Genomic DNA, 17,156 nt, shown 5'->3' with positions numbered 1-17,156 from the left:
ACACAAACACCCCCCGACATACCAAACCCCCCCCCCCCCCCCCCCCCCCCATATTCAGCATTTATTTGTGCAAGATCTCTATTAGTATGAGTTTATAAGCTTCATGAGCAGATCTATCTTCTGGAAGTGGCAAAAAAGAATGTCAAGATCCTACTTTCAGTGGGTACTTCACTAAACAGGGGGGCTGTATCAGTACTGCTAAGCCCACTGGGAGAAGCACGTGTTGCTAAGTTCATCCACATGACATCGCAGTGCAGAAGTACATGGAAGTTTGGAATAAAAAGCGAGAAGTGTGTACATTTCATGACATACAAACATTTCCTCCGGTGCTCTCACATTCAATGATCAGAGCAAAACAGTACCTGAATTCTCACCAACACTGCTACTAGATCTTAAGTAAAATTCAAGCAACTTAAATGAATCCAACATTTTTAGGGAAGCCAGAAAACCTGTATACACTATAGCATACCTACTAAAATACGCAGAAGTTACAATTCTGTAGGAGTGTACACGTCTTTCAGAAGTAACACAACATATGTGCATGCATTTACACTTACATCTGATTTTTAGCCGCTTGTCTCTGAGCTTTCCGTTCTTTCCTTTTTTGATCTGGTGGCTTAGCAAAAACAATTTCAATGTTTTCTCCCTCTAAATCTTTGCCATTCATTTCTTCCATTGCCTGAAGGAATTAACCAGACTTTAAATATACTTCTAAGCATATCTGATGTTTTTAATTTTATTCTATCTTTTAGAGTATGCATCTTAAAATTTGTTATCCAGACCTAAAATTAACAATATAAATCTAAAAAAAATTTAAAATAATCAGACAACATAGTATCATAGGTTCCAGAGTTACACATTTCCTCTTAACTTGGCTCTCAAACCCAGGACTGCATGTATCAGTTGAAAAACCTTCCACTCAAAACTGTAAGTAGGCTTCAATTTTTACAAGCTGTTTCAATTAATGAAGTGACAGAACTGTCCTCTGAAAGTACAGATTTTGCAATACAGCAGTAAATTTCTAATGTCAACACACACACAAACACTACTAAAGCTAGAGATCAGTATATGTTTTTATTCCTTTATTTTACTTGAAATAAATGTAACTTCCTTTTTAAACCAGAAGCCAAAATTTAGAATTTAACAGTCTCATCCCAACCACAAAACCAAACCCATAACAAACCAGCACCACCAAAAAATAAAACCAAACAACAAAAACCCTGCTAACACACACACGTCCAATTCCCATGGGTCACAGTAATTGCTACAAGTCAAATTCAAGCAGGGGAATCCTAAATATTCTACCACTTTTAGGGACTCTACATAGTTAAGCCTTGACAGGATACATATCCTATGAAAAGACTCTTTCCATCATCTTCCTAAGCATCTGATTTAAGGCATCTGGATGAGTAAGAAAAACTGAATCCTTCTGTATCCTCCCACAGAACACAAAAAATACGATACACTACAGGCAGGAGAGGAATTACACTTCCCCTTCCTAACAACAGATGACAGGAGAAAAAACACCAAGACCAGGCTAGCAAAATCGAGGAACGACAATTAGTCAATTGTCCAGCTTCTCTCATCAAAAAGAAAAAGGTGCTTATTCCACACCATAAAAAGGAAGTCATTCTGTCCCTGGAAAATAAAAAGATTACCTAAGTTTTTATCACCTGCCCTAGATAAACTGCTTTAGATTGTCCCAATAATTTGGTGAGAAGAGTCATTCAACTTCTGACACTTCTGTTTGAAATGATAACACGTAGGATTATCTTAAATACTCATGAGCAAAATTACTTAGGATAGGTACATCTAAGACCCGCTTTTCAAACTAGCAACTGCATCTTCCTAGGAGACACCCAGAGAGGACAAAGTTATCACTGACAATGTGTTACGATTTCTCCAGAAGGAGCTTCTTCTCAAGTTAAAAGAAGTATACAGCTTCTAAATGTTTAGTCACTACTTACACACACAGAGTTACAGTCCTCTTCACTTACCTTTACAGCACCATCCCGTTCATCAAAATGAATGAAAGCATAGTCTTTTAGCTTCTTCACTCGCTCTAGCTTTCCAAATTGACTGAAGGCCTTTTCTAGTATCTCCTCTGTTACAGTATTGGCAAGATTGCGTACAAACAAAACTTTTACCTAAAAAACCAAACCAAAACAAAAAAAACCAACCAAAAAACAAAACCAACAAAACTTAGAAGTATATCTAACTCCAAAATACTGAATGAAGTTTTGCAAGTCATTGCTATTGGCAGTACTGAAAACATCGTTACATTTTATGTACAGCTTTTTATATATGTGGATATGTATATTTATATATTCATACAGCATGAGTTAGCTCCAAAATTCCCTGACTGACAGAAATACTACATCTCTTTTCAAACATAATTACATAAGTATTAGTATCCTGAAAGTCAATCCAATTTGTGTTAATGTTTAAAAGAATCCTAGCAGCAGTAGTTTTCAACTCAGAACACTTTCAAACTTGAAAAGAGGCAACCAGGATTGGTTACACACGAAATAATTAACTTACCAAAACATTTCATTGTTTAGACAGGTTTTTGCTCAGGTATTTGCAGAACAGTCATCACTATAATATCTAGGTCAGAGGTTACAGGCCTGCAGCTTTCAAGCTGCTTACCTTGTGTTTCCTGTGCTACAGCTACACCAAATACCTAGCATCAGGACCGTGCTTGCCCGAGGAGCACTCAGTGACTTGAAGCCACAGCTAGAACAGAGAATGCAGACAGAAGGGGATACTAAGGCTGACACTGCCAAGTCACCCTTGTACTTCCTCACAAGTCAAACTGTGTCCTTCCCTTGAGGAACAGGAACCTCCAAGTAAATCTGAAAATCTATTCCCTTCCCCAGCTCTGTAAAGCATGCAATATAGCTCTTAAGCTACACAAAGACTGCTATGCAGCTTACAAGATCAGAGAGGTTGGTTATCTTTCAACTGTTGATATATGCCCTGTTAACTGCCTGACAGTAACTAAGTCATCAATATAAAGTTTCATCAACCACCAACTACTTATGATAAAAGAAATATAGAGCAGTCTGAGAAAGGCTTAAACTAAGAGTCTTAAATATAGCAGACAATGTACACTGGACACCAGGAATCACATACATTAGCAACCCGTTAGTATTCAAAGACTCATCTTTGCACCCACACCGAGGTTGCACTACATGACTGTACATTAGCACGTTTACATGATGACATCCATGGGTTCTCACAATTTGCAAGCCTCTTTGACTTGCTGGGGAGAGTCCCTTCCATACACTGCCACCATGCTGACAGTCTAATCCCCTGCTACTGCCAAAGAAGGCTCACAGTCTTACCTTCCTACAATGCAGCTGCACATCAGCTGCAAAGACCTGCAATTTCTGTTCACATCCCCTCCACTACTACTGGTTTCAAATTAGCTGATGACACAATGTGAACATCATTGTACATGGCAGCACTGACTTACCACTCCTAACCCTGAAGGTCAACACAAATAACACAGGGTGTGAAGGAATCAAATAAAGCATGCTTCGATTTTTGAACCAGAGCCATAATCTCTACTCCCGACACATACAGGAACTCAATAAACCCAGACACCCTTTTTATAAGAATTACTATGTAATTAAGTTAAAAATAAACAGGACAGACTTCCACATATCTTCATCTCGCTCGCTAGCTGAACTAGGATGGGATGCAGGATGGGATACTACAGATCATAAATGTGAACCACTGTACCGACTCTAGTCTTTGGCAATAGCTACTCTTGCCATTTCTCAGGAGCTAAGTGTCATAGCCAGCTCCATGAGGTAAGCTGCTTCCTATCCTGTGTTAAGCTTCTCCTACATGCCTTGATGGCAAGAGCAATCTTTATTTCTTGTAATCCATATGTAATAACCATTTTCAGTAAACTGTCCTAATTGCTACCTTAACCTTATTTCATGAAAATCATTTCCAGGAAGTTTTGTGATGTAATCAATGGATTTAAAAAATGGTAACTTTCAATCAACTGTTCTTTACTCTTGTACTTTAGGAAAGGGTGAAAACTAGAATTTCATGAGGAATCCTAAATAGCCTTCACTAATAAATCCACAATGACTGTGTCAGACATGATCAAAAACCTCAAAAATCATCACTTTTTTGTTACAATGACTAACACAACATTTTTTAAAGAAGCAAAAAGAAACTAATATAAATTTTTTCCAGTGTAGATGAATCCATTAATCTCTAACAGCTGAAATTTTTTAACACCTTTGGTCATATTACAGGTTAAAAGCGTAGCTGAACCAGTCAAGGTAGATGTCAAAGCTAGGGGGCAGGTTAAAGAGTAGGTTGAGAGAAGATGAACCCATTTTTACTATCTAAAGGGGGAAGGGGGGGGGGGGCAGGAAGAAAGTCACCGTCTTCATTAAGGCTCACAGACTGCAACACCAAGAAACTGTAAATACACATCTAACAAGCAATATACCCAGCAGCAGTATTTTGTCATAAAGGCAGAACTCACTTTTAAAACTGCTTAAGATTAGACTACACCCAAAACTTCTGGGATCTGCTCCTTTTCCTCCTCTTACCTACAGCACGAACAGTTCAGACTTCTTTACCACATTCTCCAAGGGTTACTAGCCCCGTCTCCTGTCCTGTAATCTACCAGGCAGCCACAAGCACAAGACTTTATTTAGCTGCTTAACCTGCCACTCCAGAACACCCTCTGTAGCCTCAGCCATGCTACAGAAATCCAGTAAAACATTAAGAAATTTACCTGCACTACATGTCTAAGAGGCATCAAAGTAACACTCAGGAGAAATTAAGCTGTCAACACAGCTACTAAAGTTGGAAAAAAGTTCACTTTGGACCAGAAATCAATTACTTAACCAGTTATACTCTGATCTGTCAGTACAAGCACTCGTCTCCTGTAGCACATACGTCTAGCTTCAGAATCTAGCTTTCTACCTCATCATGCTCATGGCACTTCTTATTTAAGGTAACAGCCCATTTAAATTTTAAGTATGCATCCATACAGTACTCTCCACAACATTTAAGCAAAAGTCTAGAGGAGAAAGGAAAAAAGGCTAGAGTAAATATTTCAGAAATTTAAATTAGTAGGTGTCCATATATTGATGAAATGACACGCTGCTTCTGCAAGGTATTCAGAACAATGCTGGTCACCTTCTAGCTACAAAGTGAATTTGTCTTCCTCATAGTTTGCTCTTATGGACTTGCTTTTCTAGCAGTCTTGACAAGAAAACCACCAATCAGATGATTATCCTGATAAAGCAACCTGCTCCTACTCCTCCAGAGCCTTCTACCACAGGAATGTATAAGATGACAAGGGTCAATAGCTCTCCCTTTGCTCCCGACTGACAGTCTACCTGCAGCTCACATTTGGGAGGTTACTGACTGCAGCAGCAGCTCAGCTGCTCTTTCTCTTAGGAGAGAGACAGCAATAAACAACAGGAAGTAAATCTAACACTTCCAGAAGTGGTCAGAGTTTCTCCAAATGTACAGTAAGTGGGCAAGCAAGACTGGAGTAGATAGTTTATTCTTGCAGCAGGGAAAGTAAGAGACACAGCCAGCGAGAAAGGGCAGACACCAATGCTTGTCTCAACTTCTGCCTTCAGACGCAGGCTAGATGCTGTCTACTTTTTCAGTATTCTCATTCACATAGTCCCACTTTTCCATACATCTTCAACCCAAGCTCCATGCCCTATCTTTGGCATATTAGCACTAGAAGTATACAGTTTGATTATCTGCACATTTTCTGTATTTATGTTTCTTCCCTTTTCATGTCCCATTTTAAATACAAAACAATACAAGGCATTAACACATTCAAAAAACTGTACGTTAAATGGGGCAAACCACTGTTAAGCTTTAAATTTCTTTAGCCTTTCACTCCCCACATCTGTAAACTTACTTAGGAAAGATACCTGATTATGTCCCCTATCACTTCCTGCTTATCTATTCAATCATGTCAGCACTAGTTCCTGCTCATTTATTTTAACAGTTTGCTGGATTAGGCCTCTTCTCTTTTGAGCCAAGAAGCTGAACAGATAAATAGGCCGCCATATTTAGGAAGTGCCACCTTCATCAAATTTTACCTGCAAGACTCTTCCCCACTTGCTGATAGTCTATGATGCCAGGCAAGAAAAATAAAGTCTGCAGACAGGGTAGTCCAAAAGTTTCTGTATTGCCTGTATTACAAAGCAGCTTTTTCCCTAAAACAAGCCCCCACCCCAACACTTTTCCCTTATGGCTCACCAAAGAGGAGATCCCAGCCAAGCTATCTTACTAGGTCCATCAAAGTAGGACTCCAGCAAGTGATGTGTCTCAGATGAGAGCAAAAGCACAAACAAAAAGCAAGCAAAGAAAAAGAGATAAGGATATGGGCTAGCTAGGAGTTTCCATTAAACAACTCAGCTACACAACATAACTGAAAAAGACAGGGTTGGGCATTATCTGATGGGAAAAAAATTCAGGTAATTCGTTTCTGGCAAAATACCACACACATATATAAAACAACTGCTACAATGTACTTCAAAATGTTAACAGTCCAGACTTCAGTTTTACTGAAATACTTGAAATCCAAAATATTACTAGTCTTAGTATTTTAAGGAATTAACTCCCCCAAAAATTAAAAATAAAGATACAGAGTTCCAAACACTAAGTAATTGCCTAACTTCTCAGAAGTAACTGCTACAGGCAGCTTTGAAAACACATTCGTCTATCTTGCTGACATGTTCCAATTCTGAAGTGACAAAGTTCCAGGGTTAAAAAGAATTAAGGCTTGTTCTGTGAGTGTATCTAGATTTCCATCCCTCCAAATATTAAGCTACAAAACCATTTTAACTTTTGGAGTCACCACCACCACTTCCCAATGAGAACTAAGTACATGAGGCCTATGTGTCATTTTGGCAAGAATTATGTTCAACGTTCAGCCTTAGGAGCACAAAATAACATCAGTCAAGAGAGCTTTAAAATTCACATCAGTTCTAGAGTGGATTCATATTTTTATCATCTCGCCTACAACATCTCTGTCAGGAAGGCTGAAAGACACTATTTAAACTTAGGCTAATGTCAGGAAGTTATTTACTTTGGAACAAGGCACTTTAAATATATTATGGTTCCCTTATAGCTTTATTACCTTTGCCATGACTTCAGGATCTGGGTCTTCTATAGGGTCAGCCCATTCAACTGTAACAACATTTCCCCAAACTTTCACTTTGCCACTCATTAACCTACGTCTGGCCTGAGCAGCAGTTTTGTGATCTTCATATTCAAGGAAACAGAAACCGCGGTTCTTTTTCTTGTCATCAGGCTGATGATACAATATGACATCTGTAAGACCCTCTGAAATTAAGCAAAATATTTATTTGTTATGGCTTCAATTCATGAATTTGTATTATAAAGTAGGGATTATCTTTCTGGTAAGCATGCATCCGACAAGTGGTTCCAAAAAAGCACGAACACACTACACTTTTGAGACCATGCACATAATGAGATTTCCCTACCTTTAAGACTAACATTTTCAAAGAGAGACATTAGACTATCCCAACTTAGGCTCCATTTTTATTACATGAAGAAAGTTTAGTCGCTATGGAAGAGTACCTTTCCTCTAACTAAATGGAGAAGAGATAAGGGCAGCCAAAAGTTGTGCTTTGTCAGTTCTTTTCTCAAACCCCTAAGTCACACCACTTATCAGCATGAGGTTTTTTTCCATGGATGTCTAAACAAGAGATCAAACTTGCATGATTTTAAGACATCTTTGAAGTTCCACTGTTGCTCCACGGAATCTGAAGTACATCACTCAGTAATAGAGAAAGCCATCAAATGTTACCTTTCCCAGTTTATATGCCGTTATCTCCTTATCAAATCACTAAGAACTCTAAAGCACAGAACTATTATGTTCTCCAACCTGCTTCAGTTCTGCCTTGAGAAGTTTTAAAACATCCATTAGTACTGAAATAATTAACCGTCTATTTCTTTGAATGTTTGGGGTTTTTTTTAAACATTACACACATTCTCTAGGTAAAACTTGGAACCACACATCTAGTCTAATCACAAACATTTAAGTCCTCAGCATAAGTTCTAAAAAAAATAAAATGCCTGAAAGTCAGGACAAATGCTGAGTGGCCTTCGTTTGGATTCATCATCATTCAACCATAAGCCAAAAGATGGCGAAGAGAGTTCATCACTGATCATGTTTGACATCTTTCCACCTCTACAAAACACAGTTATTCACTTACCTGTTACTTTGCTAAATTCTTCAACAATCTGCTCCTTGGTTTTACTTTTAGGAATAGAACCAACAAAAAGCCTATTATTGGCAACAGAGATGCATACACCGATGTGTTTTCCAGAACGAATTTCATGGTTGTTGTACTGAAAGAAAAATAATTGGACAATCATCAGTTATATTATAGGTTATTTTCACTCCCCTCCAACAGCAGCATACCAAATATTTTACTTCTGCAAACACAGCATTAAGTAACATATTAAATTCTTTGGAACTTAACACATTCTTACAATACATATTCAACTGTTCTGAAGTATACCCACGCTAAGAAATCCCCGCAATTTCAGCCAATGATTATTCTTCCCTTCATGTTCAAGCCTCTTTCTTAATACATGTTTCTTTAGAGAGTTTTTCATGTAGAACCATGAAAGGTAAATCTTATGTCCAAGTCATTAAGGTCGAGCCTTCTCCCTTCACAGCAGTGCAGGAAGAAAATGCAAGTTCCTCTATAGATTCTATCTATGAATTCTTGCTTTGTGTATAATACAAGATGGGCGATACAATTGAAGCCAGATTCCCTTCTAAAGTTCCATAGTTAACAAAAGAAAGAGAGCCACGATCAGGTCTTCTCCACAAAATGTGCAAGAGCAACTGGCAAATACTTTCCAAAGCACATAGATTATACATGTAAAAATAGTAAACAGCAAGAACAACCTTCTACTGACTTGAAATCCTAAGACTTCTGTGCAAATGCTTCTGCCATAACAGATTGTTTAGAAGACGCCCTGAACAAGTCAGCAGTTTAAGGGAAAAAAAAGAAGTATTACTGTAGACATCTGTTGATAAAAAATGCCTTTCATTGAGATGCAGACACAGACATGCATCATCCAAATAAGCAGCAGGGAGTCAACTGGTGGTACATCAACCCCTTTCCAACTGGAAGCCCTGGAACAGACAGTTCTTTAGCTAGGAAAATGCATTTTGTGGTCAACATCTTATTGATAAGTAGCAGGACAGCTTTTTATAATTTAATCTAGCTATTTATTCTATGAGTTATTTTGTGTTCAGTGGTAAACCTTCCTGCATAAGCAAGTTCTCCCACACCCCTTCTTGCTTTTTGCACCAAAATCAGGGTGAAGGTGTTTGTTTATTTATCTTCTGCAAACTAAAACTACATCACTGAAAACTTTCAAAGCTAGACAACTGCACCGGAAGTGAGCTAAAAGGAGAACTGTACATGTGAAAGGGATCTGGAGTGGCACCTTCCCAACTAATTATGTCTCAAAACACAGCAGGATACAGTAAAAGACTTCTATCTCCATATCTGTTGACCATGTGGCAGAGGAATAGTTGAGTTTAAAGTAGGAAACAGCTGCACAGAAAGACTGGATATATTATGATCACTAATAAACAGACTTACACACATTAATGAAGAGACAGATTACATTAGCTCAAAAAAAAAAATCCCTTAAAGAAGCTGACAGTTTATTAATCTGGAAACAAGACAAACTGATTCTTCATTAGCTGAAGTGTACATGAGGAAACATTTCTTTACATTAGGAAGCATTCTTTTACTGAGAGGATGGTCAAACACTGGAACAGGCTTCCTAGAGAGATGGTCAATGCCCCAAGCCTGTCAGCATTTAAGAGGCATTTGGACAATGCCCTTAATAATAATACTTTAACTTTTGGTCAGCCCTGAAGTAGCCAGGCAATTAGACTAGATGATTGTTGCTCGTCCCTTCCAACTGAAATATTCTGTTCTACATGGATAATAGAAGGTATTATCTGACTGTTCCTGTTTAAGTCTACGAACAAAGTTTGGCTACACATTTAATCCAAGGAGAGCCTCTTGTACAACTCCTGGCAACAAACCAGTATTTCGTAACTTGAAAAAAAATTAAAATATTCTACCATATTGCAATTCCACACTGACAGTAGCTCCTAGTAGTTTTTTCTTAGTACAATATATTAACTACTACTTTTCATTGTATGTTTCTCTTAACATAGAAAAAACAGTTTCGAATTAGGTGCTCTTGAATATAAAATTGGTGGGTTTTAGGTAAATAGCTTGCATACCATCTATAAACTTAGATTAGACATGAACAGGCCCAAATCATGATCTGGGTAAAATGCCAAAACAGTCAGGCTACCAGATTAGCTATGTCAGCATACTGCTTCCCCCTCCTGTCATCACTGAATCAATGCCCAAAGTTAGTAACAGAAATATTACTACCCTCTAGACAGCATGATACATTTTTTTTTTGCTAAGTTATGCAAGAACCTACTCACAAACAAGTCAAAGTATGCATAAGGTCTGTCTTGTCATTTTATCCACTTAAACTTTCACCAGCAATTTTAGCTTATTTCCAACAGCAAATGGCAAGTTGTACTGCTGCACATAGCTGGCAAACTGCTTAAGGGGCATATTTGCATAACTCACCTGTACCTGCAACTTGATCAAGCTTACACTTGCTCTACTCAAAAATACACCGTATGCTACTATAGTTTTCAGTATGTTTTCCTACGAGCTTCACCTCACAAGTATTTATCCTGTACATGTCTACAGTAACCTTAATCACTCAGGAATCTTTTGAAAAACTGAAATCTAACAACTTCATATGAAATAGGAGAGAGAATTGAACTTGTGTACAAAAGAATACAACTGGAGTTATAGTTCTTAACTCAAAACAGCATAAAACAGAAGATAAACACAGGGTAACAAGTGTCTGGGAACACAGGGAAAAAATGTCTAGGGTTAAAAAAAAATCAAGTTAGACTTCTGATAGGCAGTGCTTGTGTGAACATCTGAGATGTCCTTTCTACTTAACCAGTGAGGGTTAACCACACTAGATTAAGTTCTGGGCATAAAATTAACTACTGTTCATATCTCTAAGTCTTCTCAGTATCAGGCCATAGCATCACTCCATTTTTGTCTCAAGCACAGCCCCAGAAGTATTTCAAACACAATTTAGGGAATTCTTCCCTTTAAGTGACTTAAAAATGCATATGCATAAACAAAATCAAGGCTTCAACCTTTTAAATTGCAAGATTTCTTCTGGTTAATGAACACAGTAAGTTAATATCAAGTTTATCAAAAAATTTTAGTCCAGTTTTACATTAGGTTGTTATAAAGACTGTGGATGGTAAAATAGCCATGCAAATATGAATTGTATGCAAAATATGTTACACCAACTGCAAGAGCCTGAAGACAGGTCAGTTTATTCCCTGCTGCAGTCTGGGTATTGACAAAACCTCTCAGCTGTCTCTTATTACTCAGAAGCCTACAGGCAATGCAGAGATTTTTATTCTCATTTTTACTATACTTCACAGAGTCCTAAAAAAAAAACAAACCCAAACAAACAAAAAAAAAACCAAACCAAACCTCTGGGAAGAAGATGGGAAATTAGAGAACCACCCCTATCCCACAGAGTCCAGAAAGCTGGGAAATAAGTTGTATACACATCAGAAGATTACAGGTAGTATCAAAAAGAACAGCACCTGTCAAAATACTAGGATATTAAAATTGCTGGGACCAAGGGTTCATCATTTCTAAGAGGTCTTTCAGCAGCCTCTCCCACGCATGTGCAACTAATACAAGTGATAGACCTGCAATTTTCAACTGAGCTCTACAGCCATGTTACCTCTACAAATCACTCCTAGACAACTTGGGAAACTTATAATACACCAAACTAGCCAGCCATCTATGGTTGGAACCATTCAAAAGCTGACAAATGCCACAGGATCCAATTTAAAACTAACCCTGCCCTCAAAGAGGTTAGCAGAAAGGCTGAAAAACTGCCCCATCAATCGCAATGCTTCTCAACTGTTACACTCAGTTGCTATTTAACTGAAAAACAACACACTGCATAACAAAGATGAGATATAAACGGACACTAAGTACCTCCTTCCTTTCTATCATTTAGTGGAAGACTGAGGCTAGGATCTGATGTTATTTTTATGGAAACACAACCTGAATTACTTTTCAGAGCATGCTGCCTTTAAGCAAAATCCAGCTAAGTGAAGAAAAACTTCTTTTTGTTCATTTACTAGGTGCCTCTGAGAACATATTTGATTTGATTCACTGTTTGCCAAGTCATGTGCATTAACTCTTAAAGAGTTCACACACCATATAAATAGCTAGGTTGACAATGGAAGTACAAAGAGGTATACACAGTTATCCTCAGTATATTTGGATTGTGCACAGGAACACCAGCTGTTCTTATTTAAAAAGCTGAACAGCATATACTGGAGACTTCTGTATGTAGACGTTTCTATACTTTTTCAGAACACATTCCCATCTTCAGCTTGATTTGCCTCCACCAACTGACTTACATTACTAATATGTCAATAGGGTACCTCGATGGTTTAAGATGTACCTTACTACAAAACAAGAGATTTTAACCCTACAATATTAATACCATATCAGTACACCTCAGAGTGAGTATGGTTAGCACTCTTCAGGGTCATACCGCACACTGATCTTGGCCATATCGACGTAGTAGTACTAAAAAATTCAAACTCAACTTCACTGGGACAAGAAACGAGCAGTGCAAGGATCAGGGTGGCATTTCTTCTCCCCACTCTTTTTTAGTGATGGATACTTCATGCATAAGCGCTGGAAAGCTTATTAAGAGTAGCCTATTCCTTATATCAAACTATTTCACACCTCTGCATAAAACAGAGGCAATGTTCTTTAACCTGGCAGGATTTACGACTTTTTCCAGTCAGCTGCAGCGCACAGAATAGACCTTAACACTCAAGAGTGATTATTTCCCATCTGAAGTATCTTGTGAAATTCTGTGACTTCAGGAGCATTTTTCCAGCACGGGGCCCCCTGCTGGTGCACAAGCAAATGAGAAATCGCAAACCACCTGACTAATGCTTCCCTTGTACCACAGCAGCCCGGATACCACTTCTCCCCAAAACTCATCCAGATGCAGACAGCTCAAGAAGCCACTATTGCTAATACAACTTTTGCTAATAATAAGGACTTATCTAACTGGACCAAACAGCAGGGCATCGGGTGGGTTTTTTTCCCCCCCTGTCCCTAACACAGCCAGTAAAAATTTATACACAATGTAGAAATATTTAAAAACACCTAGTGGGCATTTATGAAGTGATCTAACAATGACAGTTTGATCTTAAGCATTAGGATCAGGACAACTGCTTATAAGCCAGCCAGTGTTCTTAAAAAATAAAAAAAAAGTCCAAGTTAGAAAACTTACCAGTTTAACAGCTTCTTGAGCTGCCTCTTTAGTACAAAAAGTGACAAAAGCATATCCTCTATTTAGACCAGTTAGCGGATCCATCATTAAGCGGAGATCCCATATAGGGCCAGCTTTCTCAAATAATGGAACAAGTTCATCTTCAAACAAGTCTCTTGGAATCTTGCCCACAAATATCTACAACAGACATACAGAGTGTTGTTTATAAAAAAGAAATACTTCCAATGAATAAGAATACATTTACATAAACATCTCCTTCTTCTTACCTCTGTACCAACAGAAGGTTGTTGTCCTGAATATACAGACTCTGGAGGAGGTCCACCATACTTTCTCTGTCCAGTAGTCACATCAAGAGTGTAGCCGGTTCTCTCCAAGAGTGCCTTCAAGTAAGAAACTTAATTTTAAAATCATATACAAATTGAGATAGTTTAGATGCACTTCACTGACAGACAGACATGCTTATAATTCCTCTTAAACTTTACTGCTCTGAAACTCCCACAGACAAACAAATCTACTGCTAGTACTACAACAAGAAACTTGCAAAACAATTATTAGAACTATCAGGTAAGGAAATACTGTTAGAAAATTAGAGATTCACATAGTTTTCCCAATTCCTTCACTTTCATACAAAAAAAAGGCCAAGTAATAGAATAGCAAGCTTCCCTTTAATTAGAAAGATCTTAGTCTGAGCCACTTCTTGTTTTGGCATGTCCAATCCTGCCAACATTTATGCACAGGAGTTCCCTTCACTTAATGAGATTACTCATAAGTGTGAAGTTAAAGAACACATGTTTAAGTGCTTACACCCCTGGAACACTGTACTGACTGCTTCGGGTATCCAGCCACTGAAGTGGTAGTACTACTTCCTTTCTCCTGTCCTCTCCCCCCACCCCCAAATTCCTTGTGGGCACATACAGCATCCCTGTACAAGTGATCCTCACTAGAATCACTGCATACAGTTACAGATGTACTACCAATTTAAAATGTTAGATGAAATTCAGTATGCAAATTCATAATGAGAAACTCCTCTGAAATTAGTCTTTCTTAATAATTTTGTACAAAGACAAACCAACTCTACACACAAAGAAACATCACATTAAACAAGCCTAATTATAATCAAGACTTAGTAATTTCACAACTGGAAAATTGCAAAGTTATTTAAAATGCTATAGCCATCAGCAATAAAAGCTATGCTACTTTAAGTTAGTAAACAAAGACCTCATATTATTGTTGTTTTATGTGGTAGTGACAAAAAATTGTATCAGTTCTTTTGAATTTATAATTAATGGTATCTCAGCCTCAAAGTCAGGAGAAAAAAAGATTTTCTAGTTTCACAAGCTGCACAGTCATTTGTAATATATATCAGGTTCATTTTGCACTTTACACATGAAAAGTCAAAGATGAAAGATTCTCTCGCTTTTTAAGACATCAACTAAGCATGCTTAAATTATTTTCACTTCCTTAAGCTTTGGTAAAGTTGCTAATCACAGAATTTTAAAATAAATCATAGTATGCCTAACTCTTGAGACAGGAGTCTCTTGCTAGCCAAGGACTCGGACCAAGAAATAACATGTCCATTACTAAGACAGTTTGGGGTACAGTTTATGAGAACAGCGATTATGTCACAAGAAGCGGGCTAAATCCTAAATCCATTACAGTCTGTTTTTTCAGACACATGTGGTATCTCCTCCCTATTGTGGAGTTGTTCTAAATCCGAACTGAAAGAAAAAACAGAGAACAAAAAAGAAAAGAAACAAAAAACTACCAGCAGCTGAAGTTATGTATTCTGAACTCAAAGATCTATGCTGACAAGTTTCCAAAAACTTTTAACTGTGAAATAGTATAACTATCTCAACTAGACATAAAGCAAACTGTCAAATCTTTTTCACTTTTATATACACTCAGTTCCAGTAATTAAGAGTATATTAACTTTCCTCCTAAAGAGGAAGAAGTGTAAGACAAAAATGCAAGAGACAGCTTTCAGTAATGACAAATACTCTAAAACAGCCTTTTTAAGAAAAGCACAGTTCCAAATGAATCAAAGTATCTGTCACAACAGCTTTGAAACACCACAGACAGACCGCATAACTTTTCTCTTTTAGGCACATACCTTAATTTTTGCCTCATCTGGTCCTTTGCTAGAATCTGCCACCTTGGTCCCCTGTTTTTCCCTCTGCCTGTATGTCTTCATGACTCCACATAAAAAGGCACTTTTGTTCTGCAAAAGATATATTAATCTTCAGGTCTGAAAACATGACAAGCCAGAATCTAATTTTACCCTGAACCAATACCATGCTTGTTTTACGTATCACATATGGATCGCTGAAGAGACTTAAGCAAACCTCTTGCCAATCAACTTGCAGTTTACCCCTCAACATCATATTCTAAATTGCTTAACATTACCTGAACATGTGAGAGATCACTGTCTTTAAACTGCTGAAGCACTGCCAATGCACCTTCTTCATTGAATTCCTTTAAAGCTTCAATAGCTCTTTCATCTAGATCGCTATGTGCAACTAGCCCTAGAGAAAAGAAAAAAAATTACTAATTATATTTGGGCAGCAACCTTTGTTTAACCACAATTAACACATCTAACACATTTCAGTGACCCCTAAATCAATCACTGATTAACATAAGTTACTACGCCTAATAAATTACTTAGTTCTCTTAAAGGTAAATATTTAAGTGTATTTAACCTTTTTTTAATCAAAAAAAAAGTCAAAAAAAGTTAAGATTAACAGTTACTGCATTTATGACTTCTGTGAAACCCAGATGTTACACGGGCCAAGCTTATTTTCAGTATCTTGAAGCTGAATTCAGAAGGATCTATCAAAACCTGACTTAGCTTGCCTAGCAATGGTAACCTGGTACATTTTGAGAAGCCTATAAAGACAAATAAACTGCAGCACTGAAAGTGACCACCACAATCCAAAAAAAAAAAATCAAGCTTAAAAAATGCTAGCTATTACCATGTCTGAGAGAACCAATACAATAACCTTTGCGTCCATGAGCCCAAATACAATATCACAAATTATCATTTACATGAGAAGATGAATACCAAGGCTTCAGTTACTTACAGTTACCTACAACTACTATAAAAGATGCACAAAGACCACATCACCTACTCCTCCTAAGAAAAAAATCATCTGTTGCCTATTCCAGCTGTTGCTATGGTCACCTGCATACTTCTCCTCCTTACCACCCCTCAGCCCAGTGGCCTGGCCCAAGACTCTTCTCTGAAAAATACTACGATGAATTAAAGCACTGAATGGAAAACATCCACAGATTTTGGTAAGACTGCAGTTCCCATACTTTTGGAAACCACAAAAAGTTGCTATTTTAGCCCAAAGACAGCAGAATCCAATAAAATATTGTAAGTGTGGTTTTGCAAGTGTTACATCTTACCTGCAACGTAAATTTCGTCTAGTTTTTCAGCAACTTTCTGTGGTAAACCAGCATCAAGCAATGTCTGGAAATGCTCAGAATGGGTAACTGCAGCAGAAGTATCCATGGGCTCTTCAGTACCATTCCCATTAACATGTTCAGTAGCCATGTTTCCAGATATCTGTTCAAATGCAATAAGCATCATAATTAAGCTAAAATATCTTCAAGAACAATTCAAGTGACAATACATGCAACAGACTGACCTATTCTTAAGGGAAAAAAAAAAAAAAAAAAAATAACTGTAA

General features: G+C 37.6%; 1 protein-coding gene across 7 annotated transcripts in view; it reads right to left on the bottom strand.

Moving 5' to 3' along the window:
- Positions 1 to 17,030, bottom strand: part of SYNCRIP (synaptotagmin binding, cytoplasmic RNA interacting protein) — a 34,646-nt gene extending 17,616 nt beyond the window's left edge. For all 7 annotated transcript variants that reach the window (XR_774242.1, XR_774243.1, XM_010565726.1 and 4 more), the window contains exons 1-9: positions 16,873 to 17,030; positions 15,871 to 15,989; positions 15,578 to 15,685; positions 13,734 to 13,847; positions 13,468 to 13,644; positions 8,250 to 8,385; positions 7,148 to 7,353; positions 1,998 to 2,147; positions 558 to 679 (exon numbers count right to left, since the gene is read on the bottom strand). Coding sequence is in view for 5 of the 7 variants with exons in the window: in XM_010565726.1 (XP_010564028.1) it covers positions 558 to 679; positions 1,998 to 2,147; positions 7,148 to 7,353; positions 8,250 to 8,385; positions 13,468 to 13,644; positions 13,734 to 13,847; positions 15,578 to 15,685; positions 15,871 to 15,989; positions 16,873 to 17,020 (1,280 nt within the window). In the remaining 2 variants the exon portion in view is untranslated. The remainder of the gene's footprint in view (positions 1 to 557; positions 680 to 1,997; positions 2,148 to 7,147; positions 7,354 to 8,249; positions 8,386 to 13,467; positions 13,645 to 13,733; positions 13,848 to 15,577; positions 15,686 to 15,870; positions 15,990 to 16,872) is intronic.
- Between the last annotated feature and the right edge of the window lie 126 nt (positions 17,031 to 17,156).

Source organism: Haliaeetus leucocephalus, unplaced genomic scaffold (assembly GCF_000737465.1).
Source record: "Haliaeetus leucocephalus isolate CR32 unplaced genomic scaffold, Haliaeetus_leucocephalus-4.0 Scaffold195, whole genome shotgun sequence".
NCBI classification, from domain to species: Eukaryota; Metazoa; Chordata; class Aves; order Accipitriformes; family Accipitridae; genus Haliaeetus; species Haliaeetus leucocephalus.
The sequence above is the reverse complement of the archived record's forward strand: the minus strand, read 5'-3'. Positions and strand labels throughout refer to the sequence as shown.